The 24,110-nt window shown below is 45.9% G+C and overlaps 1 protein-coding gene across 1 annotated transcript in view; it reads left to right on the top strand.

Moving 5' to 3' along the window:
* Positions 1-24,110, top strand: part of SHANK3 (SH3 and multiple ankyrin repeat domains 3) — a 1,483,929-nt gene that overhangs the window by 1,172,496 nt on the left and 287,323 nt on the right. The window contains exon 17 of the mRNA XM_086918824.1: positions 12,931-13,011. Coding sequence (XP_086774950.1) covers positions 12,931-13,011 — 81 coding nt within the window. The remainder of the gene's footprint in view (positions 1-12,930; positions 13,012-24,110) is intronic.

Here is a 24,110-nt window from a genome sequence, read left to right as displayed (position 1 = left end):
GAGGGAATATTTGCACCAATTAAATCCGAATTCTGGGGTATTGGATTTCAAGTTACAATAATTATTTCATTTGACTACTCTATTGCAGCCCACTTGCCAGATCAGGTTCAACGGGGCATACTCACAAATGTTATGCTAGTAACTTTTGTAAAGCGCAGCAATTACCCCAGGGTATCCTGGCACTATATTATTTATCCTGAAGGCAATGAGCAAGGAGGAAAAGATTTTTCAAGTAAAAAGCCAGGTCTTTAGACCCTTCCTGAAACTCGGGAACCAGGCTAGAATGGACACTGTCACTGTTGATTTTTGCTTGGCACTGGAGAATTGCCACCTGGGTTTGGCAGGGTCCGCTGGTCAGAGGACTAGTTTGTGGTGGCACATGGCAAGACAGGATATCCTTATAAGCATACAATAGCCTACTCTATGCTGCCGACACCAGAGATGATGGTATCCAGACTCATATAAATGCTTACAAACAAATTAACTTATGTAAGTCCCTAATACACTCATGGGCAGGAAGCAGAGTGTGCCACCAGAATGTGAAGTGCAGGTTTTGGAGGGCGTATTTCGGTACCTTGGTATATATGTAACCAGGAAAACAAAGCTCATCTGTGCGGAGAATCTGGTCCAGCTTCTGAGGAAACTGGGGGATGCAGTTAGACAATTATGCACCCTGCCACCCTCCCTGTTGGGTAGAGCTGCACTATTTTATGTTGATGTCTCTGAATGTTTCCTATATGTGCTACAAAATACCCCTTTTGGGGCTCCTATGAGATACTTAAGGAGCTAGAGGCGGAAATGCTGTCATCACTTTGAGTTAGCAGCCCAGCAAGGATCGCCCTGACCAAGCTGACTAGGAGTTAGTTGGATGGAGGAATAGCCCTGCCAGACATCCAGAGATACTACTCGGTGGCCCCGCTGGTGACAGTCAATGACTGGGCAGATGGACAGGCATGTGATGGACCACAGGAGATACCCAGCAGTGCTATATGGGAGTAAATCCCTGGTTCAGCTGCCACCAAAGACCAGTATAGTGATTAAGCTTTGGAAAGAAATGACAAACGGTCAAGGATGGGGGAAGAAACTCACACAGGGAATCCTGCTATGGGATACAGCAACACCATTGGTCCTGGGAAGGCTGCATGGATTCGCCAAATGGGACCTAATAGGTATCTCGACAGTCGGGACCTGTGGGAAGAGAGAGACGGAGTGCCTATTCTGTAACAGGTGAGAGAACATAAATTGGCAGCTGCAGAGAGCTATAAATACCTGTAGGTCAGATATGCCCTATGGTCAATTAAGCCAAAAGGCGCAGGACTGGAGAAGTCCTCTCCTTTGGAGGACACACTGCTGGAAAACCCTATGCCCAAAAAAGCCATGTCTCTGATGTATAAAACGATCAAAAAGTACTCATCTGAAGCACTACAACAGATTAGGGCACGATGGGAGGAGGCACAATGGGAGGAGGAAATGGGGAAACTTGTTGATGGTTATGGGAGGAGATACTAAGGGCTCCCAGAGAGGTTGCAATAAAATCTGAATTCTGATTGGTTTAACTCCAGATACTGCACTCCCCGGATGTCCTCTTTCTTACCGAGACGTGGCTCTTGGATGATATGACTGAACCAAGCCTGGTGCTCCCAATAGGGTATAGCATTCTCACCCTTAACAGGGCGACCAGGGGAGGGGGTATTGCAGTGATCTATATCAGGAGATAACTCCCTTACGGAGCTTGGACCAGACATCCTCGCCTAAACACCCTTGGCATAAGCTTGACTGGGACACTTTCCAGCCCCGATTGGCTATTAGTTGTCCGAGCTTCTCTAATAATCCTAATGAGGTTATAGGGACTTAATAGATTGGATCAGCCAGCCACTGGATGGTCTCATCCCTGAGAAACTGTCTCTGAACCGTAAAACTCAATCGAATCCTTGGTACAATAGCGAGTTGGCTGACCTGCGCAAAGAGCGTAAAAGGCTTGTACGTATTTGGAGAAGGGATTTTAACACCAATGCGAAAGATATCTATCGAGCTGCAGTTAAAGGCTACCACAAGGCCATTCAATTGGCGCGTGCTTTGTTTTATGCCGACCTAATCCGCAACAGCGATAACCCTGCAAAGAGCATATTTTCGAAACTCTATAGCCTTAAATAACAGCAGATCAATGTAGGGCAGAAAATACAGTCCAACGAGTAATGTGAGGACCTTGCCTCTTTCTTTATTAGGAAGGTAGAATACATCTATAGGTCCTTCCCTGCCACAGTTTTACCACCTCTCTAATGGCAGGGTGTGATCAACCTATTAACACCTTGGAGTCGCTGGCATCCATCTCCCCAGACCAACTGCAAGCTCTCTGCAGGAAAATTAAATCTGGTTCACCTGCTGATCCCCTGAAACCAGAGCAATTTAGAGCGGTGCTGTCCATGATTACACCCCCCCTGAAGCAGATAATTAATATGTAGCTTTCTACTGCCACCGTGCCCAAGGTGTGGAAACATGCAAAGGTGCTACCTTTACTTAAAATGCCCCTGTTGGATCCAGCCAAGCCCGAAGATTATCGCCCCATCTCACTACTCCTGTGGGTAGCCAAGATCACGGAGGCGCATGTTAATTCACTTCTCTCAGATTTTCTGGCCAAGAATGACCTGTTGGACCCCTCCCAGAATGGTTTTCGACCTGGTCACAGCACGGAGTCTGCTCTCTTGGCTGTGACAGAACATCTCTGCTCTGCTCTGGATGCTGGGCAAATGTCGGCGCTGATCCTTTTGGATCTTAGCGCTGCGTTTCAAACAGTGTCCCACGCCATCCTGCTTCAACGCCTGGAGGAGGCGGGGATTGTCAGCTCGGCCTTGAAGTGGTTCACTTCATGCCTCAGTGATAAGTCATTTATGGTTAGCGTTTCCCCTTTTGTCTCAGGCATTCACCCTATCAAACAAGGTGTTCCACAAGGTTCCTCCCTCAGTCCCCTTTTATTCAATCTCTATGTCCAACCGCTGGCCGCGGTGGCTAGAAACAGGAGACTGACCATGGTCTCCTCTGCCGACGACGCTCAGCTGGTGGTTGCACTCTCAAGTAAAACCAAGAGGGATACCCAGAAATTTCAGGGCGATTTGGCGGTGGTCGCTGAATGGATGACCGCCAACTGCCTCCAGCAGAACGCCAGTAAATTAGAGGTGTTGTTGGTGGGAAAAGACCATGGTCTATGGAGTGAACATTGGTGGCCAAAAAGCCTGGGTAGCGCCCCCCCTCCTAAGCTAGCCGTAAAAAACTTGGGGTGTGGTTGGACTCATCGCTCAGCTATCAAGTCCAAACGAAAAAGGTGCCTGGGACCTGCCTTGGGCTCCTACAGATGCTTAGACCTCTACTGGTGTTCTTCGACCCCCCCCACGCGCCGGACTATCATTCAGGTAGCCATAATGTCCAGATTGGATTATGTCTGCTCTCTGTATCTAGGGGCAAATAAGGCCAAGATTGCTCGGCTACAACGGGTACAGAACGCAGCAGCCAGATCGCTGATTGGTCTGCGCAGGTCTTGCTCGGTGTCTGCCACTATCCATCGGCTACACTGGCTGCGGGTGGCTAGGAGAATTGAATTTAAGGCGCTTTGTATCACTTTTAAGGCACTGAAGTTCAACACTCCCAGCATTCTGGCCAACCTAGTCACCCCCTACGTCCCCACACACCAGCTTCGTTCACTTGGCCAGCACTTGGTGAGGGTCCCAAGGTTTCAGAGAGTGCGGGCAGGAGGCCGTTCCTTCCGCAGTAGGGCATCCCTTCTTTGGAAGTCACTGCCCACTCATATTCGAAGCCATACTAACTACTTGGCTTTTAGGAAGGCCATAAAAACACATCTTTCCCCCACTGTGTAGTTTCTGCTTTCTCTCTGTGCTTGTTGCTCTGCTGACAGCGCCGGGACACCCCTTTGCTGGGGAAGCTGTTGCGCTATATAAATGGCAGTAACATAACATAACAGATACGGAGACTCCAGATGCCAGAAAAAATGGACAATTTTATGTCTGAGTGTATCAAAGAGAAATATCTCCTGAAAGTGGGGGGCCGGGGCACTACCGGACATTGAAACCTGGAAAAGAGATATGGATTGGTGAATGCTGGCTAAAAAAGTAACATATGAAAGCAAGGACTGCCCCAAGAAATGGTAGAAAATCACACAGATAGGGTGCATTCCAAAATATAGCTATGGAGGTCAATGAATAAGTGCACTGTATCGATGCCTGTGTTTCCTCCTTGGAATCAGGAGACTAATGCTCAGGGGGGCAGATATGAGAGGCAGCGGCTCAGTGTGATAGGCAGGTCCCTTCACTGATGCAGAACTTGATGTATGAGACAGTGAGACAGTGAAAAGTTGTTTTTATTGTTGCTCTGCCTTTTTTTTTTATCTCAAACCTGCTCCAAGGCACTTCTAATTTGCGCCTATGTGTACAGTTTACCAATCTGTGTATGAGAACATTCACTTTTTCAGAACAACGTCTGCCCATACCCACCGAACAGAGATTTATAGTCTGGTAGTCAGGACGTCGCTGCAGGTGGAGGTCAGGAAGAGGGTTGTGGATGGGCGCCGGCCGTCTTTGATTGCAACGGCCTGCTGGGATACAGTGCCCACGACCCCACTCCATAGGAATCTCAGAACCTCCAGTCCAACACCGTTGATACACGCAATACAGCATACGTACTGAATCAATCCATATAGCAAGCTGGTATCCATCCAGGATTTATTGGAAGAATTTACTAAGATATCGGCCTTGTTGTTTCTCGCCAGTATTCTGAGAATAAAATCACTAACAGCGGGAAGTACCGTCACAATAAGACTTACTATAGCTGGCAAGGAGAGCCCAAGACCACGCCACGGCACTTCTCCCACGCATGCGACGTCCGAACAACTTAAAGCCCTGAAGAAGTCCCAGGTTGGGACGAAACGCGTCGGCTGTTTATGTTTGACTGAATGTTTTTGAAAATAAAGAATTTGAAGAAGAACAACTACATCTCCAAGATATATCATTTCCATTACAACTGTAACAACTTATGTGGTGCACCTTTGCGGTTGTTTGTACTATTGTATCGTCTGTCTTCCGTTTTAGACTACTACGTTCCACGAAATCCAGTGCATTGTACCCTCGCTTCATCAAATTATGCATTCGTATGTATTGCCTGTATCGTTACTGGGCCCAAACCTCTTACCATCTTGAGTAAGAGTTGGTCACCTTCTCAGTGGAAATTAAAGAAGACACTGGAAGGCCAGCTGAAACTCCCAGGAGTACTACCTATCCCGACTGGTCAAAAGTCAACTCACAGACTCTTCTTGACAAGCTCTGTTCATCCTACCCAGATCTTGCTTTGGACAGCAATATAGCCTGCAAACATGTCAATGGGTGGATAGATGCTGCAGTCCAGGTTGCAGTTCCACAAAGGAGAGTGACTTTCAAAAGGAAAACACCCTCACAGCCATGGTTTTCAGAAGCACTGAAAGCACAAAAACAGACTTGCAGAAGGGCAGAGAAAAAGTGGAGATCTAACTATGACATCAAGCTCAAAGAAGAATATAAGGCGACCCTAGCCAGCTATAAAAAATTGACGATGACTGAAAAAAGCAAATACTTTGTGCTAAAAATTAATGAGTCTAAAAACTCTATTAGAACATTGGAATGTTGGGAGCTCCACTGAAAACAATGGAGTGCTCTGGGCTTATAATGGCTGGTATAAGCCTGGAGCTCCAACATTCCAATGTTTCTTTGTTCACAGCTCTGGCTATGAACAAAGGCTTCAGGGAGCCCGAGGGGATTCCAATCCCCTCACGCTTCCAAAAGGCTTTGTTTTTTTTTTTAGAACATTCTGTCCTCTAGTGACAAAATGTTCTAATAGCCTTATAGCCCTTCGTAGATGGGCTATACTGCTATTAAAGTCCCTCTCCCTTGTTAAAGGCCCTCGCCTTCGGCTCGGGCCTTTAACGCTGGAAAGGGCCTTTAATAGCCGGTATAGCCCTCTACGGCGGGCTATAAGGCTATAGTACAGCTCTCTTTGCCACGGTAAAAAAATTATCAAAAATTGAAAATAATAGCCCAGAGGCATTATCATCAGACGTCTGTAACTCATTGGGTGAATTTTTTCTCAACAAAGTTTCATTAGTTTATGATTCCTTTCAAATACACCACCCAGTTAACTCAGATCAGGATACTACACACATATCAAACACAGTGGAACAGTCAGCCCAACCTACATTGTTCCAATTTACCCCGCCAACAGCAGATCAAATTCTACAGGAGGTGATTACCACTTGTTCAGGCAGTACAATGGACCCCTGCCCGCCTAGAGTGATGCAGCTCTTCCCAGAGAAGCTGAGCTCCCTTCTGGAAAAACTATTAGCACAAATTCTAAGAACCGGTACTTTCCCTGATGACTGGAAAATTATATCGGGGATGCCACTTTTAAAAAAATTGAATCTGGATCGCGAGGAACCGGGCAATTATAGACCCATAGCCAGGATTCCTTTCGCTGCAAAAATTCTCAAGAAACTGTTAAATAAACAGCTATCTCGTTATCTGACGGACGGTAACTGGCTGGATTATTCTCAGTTCGGTTTTCGGGAGGGACACAGAACGGAAACGGCACTGCTTACAGCGGTGGAGGAACTCAGGAATGTGTTGGATGATGGATGGAAGGCCGCCTTGGTTTTATTAGACTTATCGACGGCCTTCGACACGGTCAGCCATGAGACTCTCTTGAACCGTTTGAGAGCAGCAAAGGTCCACGACTCAGCATGTACCCTCCTTGTTTCCTACCTAGGGAACAGGACTTTCTCGGTTGAACTAGGAGAGGCCAAATCTAAATTATTCAGTTCACCATGTGGGGTCCTCTCTGAGCCCCACCCTTTTTAATTTATATGTTGCCCCATTAGCAGAAATCATAAGGGGTTACGGCTTCACTCCAGTATCCTACGCCGACGACACCCAAATTGTGGCGTCCATCAGTAAGGAAGTAAATGAGACGGCAGAAAAATGTAAACTATGTATGTCACAGGTCAGCCACTAAATGCTGAATAATTGCCTAAAACTTAATGGGGACAAGAGCGAGGTGATGCTATTGGGGGGGCGATGCAAATGTCTGGTCCCAAGCCTGGTGGCCTAGTAACCTGGGTAGGTGTCCAGATCCGTCAGAAAATGTGAAAAACCTGGGCATCACTCTGGATACCAATCTTGCATTTGACGCCCAAGCCAGCAAACTAGCTTCAACAGTCTGGTTCATCGTAAAAATGATAAAAAAAAATACTACCTTACTGTTAGACCTGTCTGCCTCTGGGTGTGTCTTTACTGTTAATTATTTATTTTGTCCCCTTTGGCCTCCTAGTGTTCCCAATTCTTTTTCATGTTCACCAGAATTTGTTCAGTGTTGTCAAGGGGCTAGGTGTTGCCTTACCTATGGTGATTTTTCTTTAGGGCCTAGTTCCCCTCAGAGAAGAAACTGATCAACACAGAGACCTAAAATGGTGGCTGGCAACTGCCATAACGGTTCCCTCAGTGCTGCTGACCCATTGGCTTACATAAGGAAAGCTCTAGAACCTTCTGGCTAATTCTAGCAGCTGAGGGCTAGCCTATATAAGGCCAGTGACAGGGCGGCCATTTTAGGAGAGAGAAGTGACCAGAGGTAGTGGGGTGGGACTGGAGAGGAGTGAGGCGGCTCAGTGAGGAGGAAGGCGCTTTATAGGAAGAAAGACTGTCCTGTGGGCCAGCTGCACTTCGTTATTGATGTGACCCCTCATCTGTTGACCGATCCCTGTCTGCGGGACTCAAACCTAGTCCCAATTTACCCCCACAATATTTATATGCAGCCCTGCCATCCCCACACCAACAGGGGAAACAGCAACTTTATGAACTCAAGCCAAAAGCACTTTGTAGCGTAATGAGTCGTGGGCTCTGTGAATGACCTGAGAGAACGAGGACTTACTGGGTGAAGTCGCGATCGCCTATCTGCAGGTCCGACTGTGAGGCGGTGACCCCCCCCCCCCGCTGATACGAGTTCCCCCGCTACATGTGGGAGCGAGAGTCAGCGTGATCAGCTGAGTGTCAGCGGTGGTTTCCCTTTTCGTCGAAGACGCGACTTTCGTGCCTGACGTAGCTGAGGAGGCTGGGCGGAGGCGGAGCCCTGTGTGAGGAGGCCGGCGGCGGCAACAGAAGAAGACGACGGACGCCCAGGAGGTTGGTCGGAGGCGGAGTCAGGAGTGAGGGAAGCCGGGCGGAAGAGCGTCGCTGGAGCTTCTTCGGACCCCCCCCCAGTGAGCAGCCGTGGAAGGTGCGTCGTAACGGCGAAGAAGGTACCGATGAGAGAACTACCCTGAAGCTGGACGCTCAATAAAGTAAGCTGGGAAGAGTACTCTGGTGGGGGGCGGTGAAAAGAAACGCTTCCAGGTGCCGGGCGTGAACAAAGTACGAGCCTCCTTCAGTGGCGCTTCCTCCGGTGCTTGGGCTGTACGAGACAAACCACTAACTGAGTTGTGCCGCTTTAGCCTGGAACTGTGACACTCATAAAAATTACCTGACAAGTGGTGAGACGTCCGAAAGGGACTTTAGAACTAAGGCAATAGGGCAGGCAGGCATTACAGGAGGAGAGGAACTGGCCGTAATGCAGTATATGAACTAAGCTGTAGAGGAAAGCTTTCTTTGAGAAATAATAGGTGTACAAAATATCCCAGCTTTCCCATGAGTGCTTAGAGGAATCTAGGGGGCTAAATGTATTGAGGTATTAATTACCCTGTCTCCTTTCAGATATCCAGCTGCCTAATCCAGTTACTCATACAACAGTAAGGTCCTCTTGTTGCACAACTGATCCTTCCAGCTGATATTGTCTTACAGTTCCTATGGTAATGTAGAACTTGATTCTCTTATAGGAAAGTGTCATTTAGCTATTTACCAACTGTATATTGAGATCAAATAATAAGAAGTAAGGCTAACAGTGGAATTTTGACACACCTGCCAATCAGAAAGAGGTGGGGGCAAATGTATTCAATGAAAGTAATGTAAAGATTGCGAATGTAAAAGTACACCAATGCAGAAATATTTTATGTGAAAAGGTGAAACGTTATTGCAGAACCAAAACAAGAAACCATAGCTTTCTTTTATAAAAGATTCGTATTTTTCTAAATTGGTGTGGCGTCCTTTATTTTTAGTGGTAAGACATTGAGTTACTGTGAGTGGGTTCCGTAAGTACTACACAAAAGCCTTGGAGGTTAGCTGTTTCCCCTTTGTGCCAGGCTACCCTATGTAGTCTAGGATTCCCTAGGTCTAAAACTTACCAACCAGAGGATTCACGAAAAACAGTGGTGACAGCTTTAGCCTTGTCGAAGCTAGACTATGGGAATGGTCTGTACGCCGGGGCTAGAGTACAGATCCTAGCCAAACTACAGCGCCTACAGAACGCAGCCGCAAGGCTGGTGCTCGGTACACCTAAATTTGAGCCAATTACCCATAAACTAAAAACCTTACACTGGCTTTCAGTTGCAAAAAGGGTGCAATTCAAATCACTGTGTCTGGCCTACAAGGCGCTTCAGGGAGCAGGATCTCAATTCCTTAAGTCCCACCTAAAACTGTACGAGCCAGCCAGACTTCTTAGATCCAGCCAATTAAAACTCATCAAGGTCCCGAAATTTACACGGGCCAGATGGGGTGGAAGAAGCTTCTTGCTGCACACAGCGCGAGCCTGGAACCGGCTGCCTCTTTCCATAAAAAACAGCCCATCTTTGGGATCCTTTAGAAAGGCAGTCAAAACTTGGCTCTTCACTGCCCTGCTCTAGCTGCCTGTCCCAGCAGTCTGCGATCATTCATAGCGCCAAGACTCCCTCGGGCATTCGCACGCTTTACAAATGGATAAATCAAATCAGTAAGGCCGGGTCATGGGTACCACGGTAGAATCAAGGAAATACTGGCCGGCCCTTCTCAATTATCAATACCCTGAGCCTGAGACGGAGGAGAAACAGTGCCCACCACTAGTATAACCCGTCTTCCACTCTTCCATGGGGCATTGAAGATAGGCTGAAGAATAGGCCCTTGTGTTGGGGAGCAGTGTAAGCGACCTTGTTTCCCTTCCCACTACAGGGATGTTTCTGTTTCTGTGTAAGGCCAGAGGGAAGAGCTGAGTGTTGCTTGCTTGGTATAACGTGCACTTGCATGTTGGCGAGAGGCGTGGTACAGCATGTATGTATGTATGTGTGTGGATGTTGATCATGGGCTGTTGTACCTTGCTGTGCGCGTAATTACCGGCGCTAGGAAGCGTAGAAACAGGTGCCTCGTGCGCCGCGTTGGACCGCCACATGCTGTCCGTCTCTCACCAGTCCCAGATGGCAGGGGGAGTGAGAACTGTGAGGGGAGGAGGGACATAGGGGCGAGGGGAGGGAGCTCGGGAGGAGACTGCAGAGGGGATGGAGAAGTGTGTGCCTCTTTCATCCGATGCCATCACCACCAGAGTACTGAGAACTTGCCGACACTTGCCAAGAGCTGCAGGGAGAGGCTGGCGCGGTGAGAGGAGAGCGTCCGCTGAACGCAGCACCGCCGGCTGGGGAGAGATGGAGGTGCGCCCTCCCAGTGGGACTCAGCCCTGATTTGGTCTATGCGCCCTGTACCCCGGTGGACCTGCGCGGCTGCCACCCTCCGCCAGAGCTGAATGCCACTGAGCTGGGGCAGAGGGAGATGGGTGGCCCTGGCTGCCGCCAGGGAGCTGCCTGAGCAAAACGTACGCGGAGAGACGGGAAAGAAAAGCAGAGACCCTGGAAGACTGCCGTGGAATCCAAAAGGCGCGGATGCCGAGGAGGCGGAGTGGTGGCAGCAGTGTCAGTCAGAGCGGTAATTACGGTGTCACTGCAGAAGCGCGGTCTCTGCGCGGCGGATCGGCCCGGCGTCTGCCAGTGGATTTTGGAATCGACGGGCTTCGTCTTCCGCCGCCTTGAAACGCTGCGTTCACCCTGCGTGCATCTTCTCTGGAGGTGTGTCCTCGGCTCGCATCCCCGTCTGAGAGAGACGGTTCTTGGCAGAGGAGGATGGCTGTGCGTGCGCACGTGCGGTGGGAAGCTTGCACCCATCACTGATGATCTACAGCAGCAAACAGCACTATCCCCACCCGCGTCTCTGCACTGCCAGGGCTCTTGAGCTCTGGAAGGGAGAACGGTCCGGATCGGATGCTCCACGGACCCGCACACCTTCCTTCGCTCCCTGCATCTCGGAATGCCGCTCCCTCGCCAAACACAGGTCTTCCTCCTTCACACAAATCACTGCAGATAATCAGGGCCCGCGAAAGCTCATCTCCCGTGCTGGAGACGCCCCGAGTGGGGTCTCGACAGAAGCACAGGCAGCTCCAGCTGAAGCACTGGTTGCCAAGGAAACGGCAGCGCGTTGCATCCTATATTGTTCAGGAAGAACTGGGAGAAAGAAAAAATCAGCCGAGAAACAGAGGGGAAAAACTGAGGGGAAAAAAGGGCACGAGAGACAGACGGATATATTGTGATCAGGAGAGGATAGAGAGTAAGCGAGCGAGACAGACAGATATGCACAAGGAAAAGAAAAAAAACATCGCAGAGACATACTACCATCATGAGAGATGTAGAGCAAGCGAGCCACGCAGAGAGACACATAACACCACCAAGAGAGGGCACAAGCAGTGAGAGTTCTTGGCATAAGAGTGGAAGAGAGTCAGACAGGCCTACATGAGAACACCAGTGGAAGAGAAAGCTAGAGACTGAAGACGATCTGCCATTCACCAGTGCAGCCTCGGAGTAAGCAGCAACTTAGGCAATCCACACAAAAAGAGGGAAAACAAAATAGGCGGTTGGTCAAAAATGAGGAACAGAAATGATGGAGTCAAAATAGCCGAAGAGAGAGCAAGGCAGAGAGGATGAATATAGAAGATACTGAGAAAACAAGAGACACATAACCACACAGGAGGTCGGTGAAGAACGATTGCAACAAAGAGAGACTGAGAATGAAATTAGGCCAAACAGGAAAAGATAATGCAAGCGAGAGCAGAGGGTCCCCAAGTCCAAATGTTACCATGAACACCGGAATTGCAAATATTGCAAAAGAGGACTGATGGACGATCCCTTGTGTCTGCCAACCTCGACCTTCCATTCTTCCTTCACCCCCTGTCTCACCCCTGCTTTCAGACTTTTATTACAATTTGAGGACGGCTTGTGAAGTGTCTCTTTCTCTTATACTAATTGCTGCTGCAGCACTATATGTAGCTCTGGGGCCTTGAAGTGGGAGCTTGAGTTTGCTGAACTGGTTTGTCATGGGGTGCCGCCAGTCATGGGAGTGTGATTTGTGGCATAGACGTTGCAGGACCTCATTACAAGATTCTTGGAGCAGTGTGGCCAGGAACATGAACTGAGGGTGGTTCACTTATGTTTCTTGCCTGAGGAGACATGCTTTCCATAGCCAAAGTGTATAGGATCTTCCCTCGCCCGAGCCTCCAATCACACTCATGGCCAATGCAGAACAAGAAACACCATGGGAGACCCTGACAGTGTCACACACTAGTCGGAGGAAGCGACTTAAAATTTAAATGAACACTGCTTGAAGCTTCCTTTACACTAACCTTCTAAGATGCTAAACCCAGAAGAGTGCAGGGAGTGGGTTTATGGAGTGGGCTGCACCATGATGAACAAGGCTCTCTGATCCTCCGATGGTGCCTCATGGTCACACTCAAAAACTTTGTTTGGACCATTCGGCTCAGCGGGGAAACTGGGAGGTTTTCCTACCCTAACCATGAAAAAAAATCCTTCTAACCGCAACCTGAATAGAATGCTACAGCAGTGTGACTCCTCCTCACGGCAGTATGAAGAGATACAGGCCGTAGAGAAGAAATGGTATATGCCCCTGGTGACCCCGCGTAAACTGTTGGAGAAGAAATCCAAAGTACCTTCTCTTTTCCTTTCAGCTCCACCTCCTCCCAAGAGGGCGCCCAGCACGACTCTGACCCTGCGTTCCAAGTCCATGACGGCTGAGCTGGAGGAGTTGGGTAAGAAATGCATGATGCACGGGGGATTTGACGGGTGGTAGTAAAATAGACAAGGGCCAGGGTATGGATAAACAGCATGCACATATGATTCACATGTAGAACACAGAGGAACATGGACAGAATGGCATGTGAAAGTCTGCACCTGACCTTTACACGAATGATGACAGAGGACCATGGTCAAACATACATGCTCACATGCATGGACAATCATACAGTGTATGGACATGAAAATCACAGAGACGAGCACAGAGGTACTTAGACATCATATGTATAATGATAGGCGAGAGGTGTATGCACATACACACATTACATAGATGTAAACAGGACACATCCATCGAGTGTTTACATAAACATCATATGGACACACTTATTAGCACAGAGGAATAATCAGAGAGGCACTGAGTGGGTAATCAGAGAGGCATAAAAAGAAATGAAAGTCAGATGAATAGGGGCATCACATTAATAAACGCAGACACACGTCACATGGATAAACGCAGTCACGAACACATAACAGAGACAAAAGGAAGATTACCTACCTGTAAAAGTAGCTTTCAAGTTTGGGTATACCAGACTCATATGGTAAAAAAATCATCTCAATGGTCTTGGAGGAGCCAGGAAACCACTTTTTGAAACTTTAAAAAATGCACTTGTGGGACCCTTGAGTGTACCACGACTGACACTTTTGAAAAATGGACAGAACCTGTGTGAGGTAAGGGATTGGTGCTAAGCATTTTGACTTTTTAGCAATTATATTTTGTTCACATTTTTGAAAGCTGGGGAGGCTGCATGAAACACATGATCACAGAAATCTGGAAAGAATACTCATGCTTGAGAAAATTACGTAATTTACCTGTAAATAAAGATGTCAAGGAGAGGGCCTCTGGTAAAATAGTTAATGTTATCATATTAATATTTTTGTTTGCTTTAGAGATTTTCTTTCTAAAATCAGGAAGTCTTGTTTCTTTGTCCATTCTTTGCCATGATAACAGAGTAGCACTCTCAAATCCCTATCGTGGTCAGATTCTAATCAATTATAGTAAGTAAACCGTCCTCTAAGTGATTGTTTGGTTAGATATGAGGCCTATGTTAGCAAAATATATTTAAAGGAACATAATTTTCTCCTGTATTTTGAATCCTGTTTTTGAATACAATAACAAGCAATAAGTACCTTAGAACGAATAAAAAGATTATCTTCATTTGAACATATTTTCAATACCACCAAGCCTATTTGAGTGTCCATCTGGCATCACTTCCCAGACAATAGTGATGGGACAACATTTTTAAACCTTTCCATGGTGCTTCTTTACAGATTTGAGCCAGAAAATGTGCTGCTGAGAATTTTTCCCTTGTGGCGTGGGTGCTAACTCAGCCCTGTAATTGCCTGTTACCTTTTGCAATAGCAAAGATGAGGTAGCCTACTAGTTTTACATTTATTTGCTAAAACGTTCTTTTTTGGCCATGCGATAAACTAGAAACAACAATGATGTTAACACAAATTTCAACATAATAGATTAAAGACTTTTGACGTCTAATGGGTTGATGTTTTTTTCCCAGCTGGATAGTTATTTGAAGATAACTGGTAAGAAAACATTTTGGTTAATGTAAATTCTAAAAATTGCTTTTAATTTTGACCGTCAGGTGACTGCAAATGGGTACTTCTTTATTATATAACTTGTGGTAGAAACTGGGTCTCTACTTGGCAGAGGTATGCACCCTGTTCAAGTAGGGACCACAATCCTAGTCAGGGTAAGCTAGATACACATTAAACGATAGCCTGTGTTCACCCTCTCCAGAGAGCAGTAAGGTTTATCTCAAGAGGCAATGTGTAAAGTATTTGTGCAACACACTCACACAGTAACACAATGAAAACACCACAAAAAACTCCACACAGGTTTAGAAAAATAGACAATAATTTAATGAGTAACTCAATACTAAAATTACAAAAATTTAAAATGTAGAACTGGAGTTAGGAGTTTTTAAAGAATAAATTAAAAATAGTGATTCAAAGTCAATAGCGCTAAACTGTTATTTGAGGTAACTCTAAACCAGGGTAAATTCATAATTGAGGTCAACTGCGATGGAGGGAAGGCCGGCTACAGGAATCAGACTGGTCCCACTGACAAAGTACCTTGGATGGAGCAAGGGTCCATGTCAAAGTCTCAATGCGAAGAGTCGAGGAGGCGCTGCATCGATCCCGTGGATGAAGGCGACGCGTCATCCCCAATCTGTGCAGTCGATAAAGGCTTCCTTTTTGAACCCCTTTACAATGCAGGCGCTGCATTGTTGCCAAGCCATGCTGTCCGTCGTTGAGCTCTGCAGTCCATCAAGACAATTTCGTCGATCGGCTCTGGCGTCAAAGGGTAATGCATTGAGTTCCAATCAGCGCAGTCATCACTGTGTCGATATTTAAGAAACAGTTCCAGAAACCACTTCTGAAGCACGCGACTGGATTGGCACCTCAGGCACCGTAGTGCTCACGGATTTCAGAGCCCACACCAGCAGCAGGGTTGTAGGAAGTCTTTGATGGCCCAGAGACTTCAGAACAGGGAGCAGGCACTTGGAGTCACTCTGGGTTCTAGTGAGATAGGTCTAGTCCTTGTCCTCATCGGGGCAGAAAGCAGCAAGAAGCAGGGCAGCTCAGCAAAGCAGAGAAGCAGTTCCTTCAGAACAGTCAGTCAAGAAGAGTGGCAATCCTTTTAGCACAGCAGTCTTTACTCCTGGCAGAGTACTTCACAGGTCCAGTAGTGTACTCTCTTGGTAAGGTCAGCGCCCCAGTACTTATACCCAAAACGAAAAAAAAGTAAAATAAGTGGTTGAATAAATAACCAGGATCAATGAGTTAAGGTATGGGTCCTTTGTCTGTTTAAGTAGAGGACAGCAAAAAAAGTGGTAGCTAGATTTCTTGTTGTGCATATTAACCAGGCCCCATCTAGCTTCTGGTTTTTGGGCCTACCCCACTCTATTTCTAAAATAGTAATGTTAAATCCAGCGTTACCAGTATAGAGGATTTATCATTACTGTTCCAAGGATATGAAACATGAGGCAGCTACTCCTTTCTAATCAGGAATTACAGTTTAAGAGTGTTTAAAGGAATTACCAATGCTACCTTATGACAGGAGTAGGCCTGTCAGTCGTGAAAAACACAATTAGCTGTTTGTCACTACCAGGCCAGGTAAAGCTTAAAAGTACATGCCCTATCTTTTACTTGCACAGCACCCTGCCCTTAGGGCTACCTAGGGCCTACCTTAGGGGTGACATATGTGTAATGGAAGAGGAGTTTAAGGCTTGGCAACTGGTTTTAAATGTCAAGTCGAAGTGATAGTAAACTACACATCCAGGCTTTGCTATAGCAGGCCTGAGACAGGTTTGAAATGCTACTTGTGTGGGTGGCACAACCAGTGCTGCAGGCCCACTAGTAGAATTTAGATTACCGGTCATGTGTATATGGTATAACGCTTTACCAGGGACTTAGGAGATAACAAAATATGCTAATCAGGTATATATCAATGTCACTGTGTTTAGGGGGAAGCACTGGCACTTTAGCACGGGTCAGCAGTGGTAAAGTGTTCAGAGTCTTACAGTCAACAAAAAACAGCAAAAAGTGGAAGCAGGCAAAAAGTTTGGGGGAACGCCACCCTAAGGATGACAGGTCTAACAACTTGTAATACGGTTTATCAGCCAAATGAGCATGAAACTCATTCACCCTCCTGCCTGAGGTGAATGTTACAAAGAAATTCATCTCCTAGCCAAGTATTTTAGTTCCTTGTAAAACATTGTTTTGTGAGGGCCCAACATTAGTCTCAAAAAGCAATCATTAATTTCCCATAAGTAATTTTCTATGTAGGCCTCTCAGGAAATCTTTTGCATTTGACCGCATGTGATATTTATAAAGTGCAAACCTAGAGAGAGGCAGCGGAATGCAGTACAGGGCAAAAAAGAGAAAGAATGCAGTCAGGGAGCCTTTCTAGGGCACAGAGTGAGGAGGATGCAAAAAATAAAAGAGAAGATGGGAAATCTCTAGGCATTTAGATGCAGCATTATTTGAAGACATGTTTCTTCAGCTCTTTCCTAAATTGGAACTGCTTTGAATGGCTGTGAAAGATATGCGGATATTGTTGTGATCCTGGATGTGTGGACTGAGATAGCCAGGAAGAAGAAAAAGGGTTTTCTGAAATGGTATTTTGCTGTGGATTCACAGTACTTCTGTGTGTACTCTGCATGTTGGGTAACTGATGAGGCCATGAGTTGACTGTGTAGAATAATCTCATAAGACTTGCTGATAACATGATTCAAATTCTTGTTTGCCACCAACGCATAATCTATTTTACTTTCTTTAGTATGTCAGGTTGGTGGAACAACCAACATTTAAGTAAGCAAATATGTCACAACCCTTCTGAGGCAGTCATCGATGACTGAACTGTAGGAACTCCGCGGCTAGGTTGCATTATTCTGAGAACTTGGGTCAAAGGGAGAATGCTGTTGAAGGGTGTTTGCAGAAATTCAGATACCATGTCTTGGTGTGCCACATGAACACTATTAAGAGAGTCCACCAACTTGGTACCATCAGTTTGGGTATGAGGAAGGGAATGAAATGACGGAGAAACTCATCATTCAACCTCATCAAAAAAGTCCTGTCCATGAATCTCTGCTTAAGGAACCAGAATAAAGAGGCAATTTTCCTTGATCTCACTCCCTTTTAAGAAAGTCTTTAGGGCACAGGTACAATGTCTTAACAGCTCATCTGTCTACTCTCAGTTCGACCAGATTGATGTTTAGAGATAGGTTTATTGGTGTCCAGAGGCCTCTGGGCTAGGAGGGTATGCTTGTGCTGTTTGAACATTCTGACTACATGGTGTACTCCAAGGTCTACGAAGGTCAAACATGTAACAATGACTGATGTCTGTTCAAAGGTGCATCGTCTGATTATTTAGAATACAAGCACACTTAATTAAATATGGCTACCCTATTTATGGGTGATACCACTCCAGGGATAGACGTTAGAGACCTATGTGATTATGTGAGCCAGAGGAAGTCTGAAGTGGTACTATAACATTATATTGGAGAAACTGGGCTTTAGGAGTCTGCTTGGGCTTGCAGAGCCTCTTAGCTTTATGGAGTCTGACGCCTGTGTAGGAATCTGCATTTCCATATGGGACTGGCTCTTGCTCTAGACTTGATCTAGGCTGTTGTTCCTTATAAAGAGGAGCCATGGTATGATGGTCTTTCCAATAAAGAGTGCAAGGAGAAGAGCTAGAACAGCCTCCAGAGGGTCCAGCGCAATGTATAGACCCACTGTAGTAATTGATATATTCTTTAGATTCTTCAATACTTAATCATTCAACTAAGGAATTCTGTTTGCCAGTGGGGAAGTTCTTAACATTGAAGGCTTCAGTAATATCCACGTTTAGCAAGAAAAACCTTAATAAGAAGAGGATTGCCCACAGGCCCTACAATAGAGAAACCTTGACGCTAACTGGGAACTGTTGCAGCAATAGTGATACTTTTCAGAAGTAACTCGTGGAGGAGTTAAAGTGGGAGCCAGCAATGTCGAAAGTAGGGAGAGAACCCCTCTGGCTTTATACTAGCTACGGAGTGTGGCCCACAGGAAAGTGTAAGAAAATGTAAGAAAAGTTCCACCCTGTTCCTCAGCCTTTGTTTGTGGCATCTCCTGATAAACTGAACTCTCATACACATTGTTCCTGTCAAGGAGACGAGCATGCCAATACTTGGTCATCCATGTTTGAATGTACCCCCACGCAAGGGGGGGGGCTGGGTAGATCAGGTGTCAAAAAGAGTTATATTGGTACTTGACAACGTAAGTTGCAATTCAAATAGTCGAGGAAAACGTTTCAAGAAAAATGAATATATCCACCATCGAAAAATTGATTAAATGCAAGGCAAAAAGCAAAAAAACAGATTAACATTTATTTTATGAATGAAAACGGTTGACTATAACAAAGCTGGGTGTTTAGGCAACCTTTTTTGAGATTTTTAAAATGAACTGGGGACTATTTTGCACTGCAGGACTAATTTGCAGTGCAGTGCACTATGACATTTTGGAGCAGCCTATCTGCCTGGAAGTTCATTTTTTCCACGATAGGCCTTATACATATCTGCTTCTGGTTTTTTTCTTCAAGTGAAGAAATGTGAAATGACTGCAGCACCCCACTTAATAGGAAGGTTTTAATTCCTTGCAGCTGATAGTCACAATACATTTTTGGGAAAGAGATATGCAGGTTTATAAAAAAGTGTTCTGACATGCCCCTGACAGAGATAAATAATCAAGGGCCAGATGTATCATTACACTGGTCGCTATTTGTAGCTCTAATGTGTTTTCATCGTATGACGAACTTCTTCTTTAAGTCCCTGAGGCTCAGATCAAAAGGGCAGCAGACTAGCGCTTTGAGTCACTTTAGGGTACAAGAGGAAGTTGCAGGTCCAGTTCTTCTTTCACAGGCAAGAGGGCAGCAGTCAGCGGGTAGCACAGAAGGGTACCAGTTCCTTTACAGAAGCAGTCCAGCAGAGTAGCAGTCCTTTAAGCCACACAGCAGTCCTTCTTCCTAGCAGAGTATCCACAGGTCCACAAGTGTACTGAAGAGTGGTGTCTGAGGTCCTACTTTTATACCCTGGTGCCCTGGTTCTGGAAGATGTTAGAAGCTTCAAGACAGTGGCTTTGAAGTGCATGGAATTCCCTGTCTCCCCTGTTTTGGCTCCAAGCTGGCTGCAGTAACAATGTGGGGCCGTTAGGCCCTGTGTGTGAAGGCAGAGCACAGGCTATTCAGTTGTAAGTGGGGCTGTGCTCAGCTCCTCCCCATCCTGTCAGCAGATGACCCATCCAGACACATCTAATCCCTTTATTATCGCATGACTGTCTAGGAGGTATTCACAAAGCCTCACTGTCCGTTACACACAGTCGTGTGACCCAGGCCAGGCTACAGGCTCAAAGGGCTAAGGGCAGAAAAATGCCTTTCTAAAAGTGGCATTTTTAGAATTGTGATAAGAAATCCGACTTTACCATTAAATAGGGCTCTTCACCGCAATTCCAATACCAAACATGATATTGTTATCAGCTCCTAATTGGAAAATACGCTTATTAGATGTAATAAGGAATCCCAATGTTATTCTATGGGAGGGATAGGTTTCACAGTAGTGAAAACTAATGTAGGAGTTTCTTTACTACCAGGACATGTAAAACTTAAAAGTACATGTCCATCCTTTTAATCACCCAGCACCCTACCCTATGGGTTTCCTAAGGCCTACCGTAGGGGTTAACTATATGTAATAAAAGGGGAGTTTAAGGCTTGGCAAGGTGACTTAAATGCCAAGTCCACATGGCAGATTAAAACTGCATTCAGGCTGCTGTGGCAGACCTGGGTCATGATTTAAGGTGCACAATAAGTGCTGCAGACCCACTGGTAAACACAACATGATGAAGAGAGTGCTGAAACTTTTCAACAACTCACCACAGTCAAGAGATCTGGTTTGAAATCCTTGTTCTTTTGCTCATCATGCCACCCCAGTTTAGACCAAGCCATATGCCAATCAGTCTTGACCCAGGTCCTCATGGGACCAATCCAACCCGAACTCCAGGGCCATGTCCTGCCGTGACCAGACACAAGCATTCTGGGACCGTTTTCAGGTTATCACCCCTCATCAGCCAGGCTAACTTGAATCCAGTGGAACAGCAAGCAAGGGACCCACGTCATGGCATACCCATTGCCATATAGGGTGAACTTAGCAAACACAACAAGATGATGGACGGAGTGCTGAAACATTTCAACCACTCACCCCCAGTCAAGAGATCTGGGTTGAATCCATTGTTTTGCTCACCATGCCATCCTAGTTTAGACCTGCCATATGCAAATCAGTCTTGACCTTGCTCCTCATGGAAACAGTCCAGCCCGCGCTGCCAGGCCTGGTCTTCCCTGGACCAGAAACAAACATCCTGGGACCGGTTTTAGGGTATCACCCTCATCAGCCAGGCTAGCTTGCATCTAGTGGCACAGCGAGCAAGGCACACACATCTGGGCATACCATTGGCCACTTAGGGTGAACATAGCAAACACAACAAGATGGTGGACGGAGTGCTGAAACTTTTCAACCACTCACTCCCAGTCAAGTACTGGTAGCATTTAATTTACAGGCCCTGAGTATATTGTATACCACTCTTCAAGGGATGTAGAAGTAAATTAAGCATGCCAATTGAGTATAAGTCAATGTAACCATGTTTTAGGGAGATGAAACACAAATGGTTCTGAACTCAAACGTACAAATAAGTTGATAAGTAGCGGATATTATTGTCCATAGTCCATCCCAAGAATGAAAGAAATGGTATCTCCCAAATAAACCACTGTATAAGTCAGTCTTTTCTTCAAAAAAGTTTCTTTTATTCTTGCTTAGCAAGTGTGCTGAACATATTTTGCATTTTTCTCCATATCAGGCTTAAAAGTAATGTAAAACATCTCTTTCTTGTTGAACCAGACCTCATGACTATACATGCTGGGAGACACTTTACCCCATTTACTCTTCATATCGATATCACATTCCTTTTAAGCCTGACATGGAGAAAAATGCAAAATATGACTATTTTGAGTAGTGCAGGACTTGGGTGCGTTTACCCTTCTCTGTGTTTCTATGTGTTAGGGAGAGAGCACACGCACATTAGCATTGGTTAGCAGTGGTAAAGTGCACAAAGCCCTAAGGCCTACTAGAACAAATTCAGCACAAAGTGGAGCGTAAAAGGTAAAACGTTTGGTAGTGACCCTTCAGAGAGGGCCAGGCCCAACAACAACCATACACACAAGACTATTCTTCTAGCAGCAATATACTTAAGACACAGGTGCCCCCATGCCCAACATTTTGTGTTAGACACAAGTAATTAAGAATGCCTTAAATCCTCTCTTCTGTCTAATATTTAAGAGTCTAATTTAGACCTAGCATATGCAAGAGGTGTTCTGCCTAGCTGAAAGGTTCACAAAAGGACAAACAAATTTCACTGAGCATCTTAAATGAAATGATACTGATCAAATGGGCTTACTTTCAATACATGCGATTGAGATGTTAAATATGAATGTGCCCGTATATATGGGAGAAAAACATTTAATTCCCATGCATCAGAGCATCTCCTAGTAGGCGGAAAACCTTTAGGAAACTGCTCCAGAGGTCTTTAATGATAACAAAAACAATAACAAAAGAAGAAATTCTTAGAAGGATTGTAGACTGTAAAGTTTTAGAAATGTATCCACTAAGAACAATGGTGACTAGTCCTTTAAAAATTCAGCCGTATTAATTTTTAGCGCTGAATCTACTTCATTCAAAGGAGCAGCAGCAGTGGTGGCTCCTCCGCTAAGGCGGAAGAGCGTTGCCTCACTTCTTTTCAGCAGTGTAAGAAAAAAATGTAAATGATAATAACTCGTTATCATTTTATTTTTTCCTGTGCGGGCGTGGCAGAGCTGCTCTGCTCGGGCGTGGCAGAGCTGCTCTGCTGACAGAGCAGGGCAGGAGTGGTTTTCCCTCCCTAAGTGCGCATGAATGTTTGGCAGGCCGTCTCGGGCCGGCCAAACTTTCATGCACACTTAGCATATTCTCCACACAGGTTGCATAACAACCTGGGTGAACATCATGCCCAGGCCTCCAGTCCCCATTTTAGCGCCAATCCAGGGCGCTTAGACAAATCACAACGCTGCATTGCAGTGTTATGATTGGCTCAGGGGAGCCTGGGTGCTTCCTGTTCCGGCGGAGGGACGAGGAAGAGAGACGCGACGAGAAAGAAAGCTTGATTTAATTTTTTATTTACTCCTTCGCCACCTCCGATCCGTGCCGGCTGCCACTGAGCTGCAGTGAATATACTGACATCTGTGCTATTAACAGTGAATGTGAATATCAAGGATCAAATGCATCCCTGAATTATACATACGTAAATTCAATTAAAAATATCTTTGCTATGCTTTCCTCCTTTGGGCCGCTGTAGTCACTCAACAGAGGGGGTGTGGGAGGGGCCTGTCTATAATCTGGGTGCAGTACTGGAGGAGGAACATGGTGGGAAGAGAAGTAGGGTTGTGCAGGCAAAGGTAACTGCAATACAACAATGGAAAAGAAAGGCAATTCTCATACAAAAAAGATAGAGTAAGTAGCCTGTCAAATTGCAGAAAAAGGAAAATTGGCTCAGTTAGATAGTTTACTGTCTATTTCCAGTATGCGCAAAGAGAAAAAATAATAGCCAGGATCGGAATGGAAAAGAGAAATGTATGTATTGGCATTTATATAGCGCACTACTTACCCGTAGGGTCCCAAGGCGCTTCGACCGCTGCGAAACCCTTCCTGGCTTCCCTGAGAGATGGTCCCTTAGTGGGTATCTCCAGGGTGAGACCAGGCATCCCCGGCGGTCTGGTGGGGCCGTTAGTGATGATGAGGCAAGCTAATGCCCAGAGTTGCCGAGTGTGATCAGAGTGGGCACCGAGGCGAGAGAATTATCGAGTCCGCTGACCCTGGTCCAGAAACCTGCCGCGCCGGGAATCGAACCCTGGTCCCGGGCCGTCCTCTGCTCTCGGGTCTGCCGCCTCTAACCAGTGAGCCACACTACTTCACTCAAGATGTAGAAAGAGAGTAGAAGGGAAAAGGAGGTGTGAATGGACGAGGACAGAGTTAAGGAATCACCCCCGCTAAAAGAGAAAGTGTCAGCATTTAAAAATCTGCAGATTATTGCCACCCTGCTGAGGATTCAAATGAGTTTACTGCTTTCACAAAAACATAACACAGCATTTAAGGATCAATTGTCTCTTTTTATCATTAAAGAGGATCAACGCGTTTCTGGGTGCCCCATGCAAAATTTCTTCAAAATGAAGGTGTAACACGCTGCAAGATAATCTTTTTTCTACTTCTATGAACTGTTTCCAGTCACGAGGTAGAGGTGGATACCAGTTATGGAGTATTTCAGAGCCTGAATTTTAAGCTCAATGACAACAGATTGTGAGGAAATACATTATCTTGTGACTGCAAAGCTGGCCATGTATGGACAGCAATGTACACTGCGTTAGAATGTGCAAATTTGTGAAGCCCTTCCACTCCCAAATTCGTCAATTTTTTTCAATGTGAAGCTT

The sequence above is a fragment of the Lissotriton vulgaris genome, chromosome 1_1 (assembly GCF_964263255.1).
Source record: "Lissotriton vulgaris chromosome 1_1, aLisVul1.2, whole genome shotgun sequence".
Classification (NCBI taxonomy): domain Eukaryota; kingdom Metazoa; phylum Chordata; class Amphibia; order Caudata; family Salamandridae; genus Lissotriton; species Lissotriton vulgaris.
This window is presented reverse-complemented; position numbering and strand designations above follow the sequence as displayed.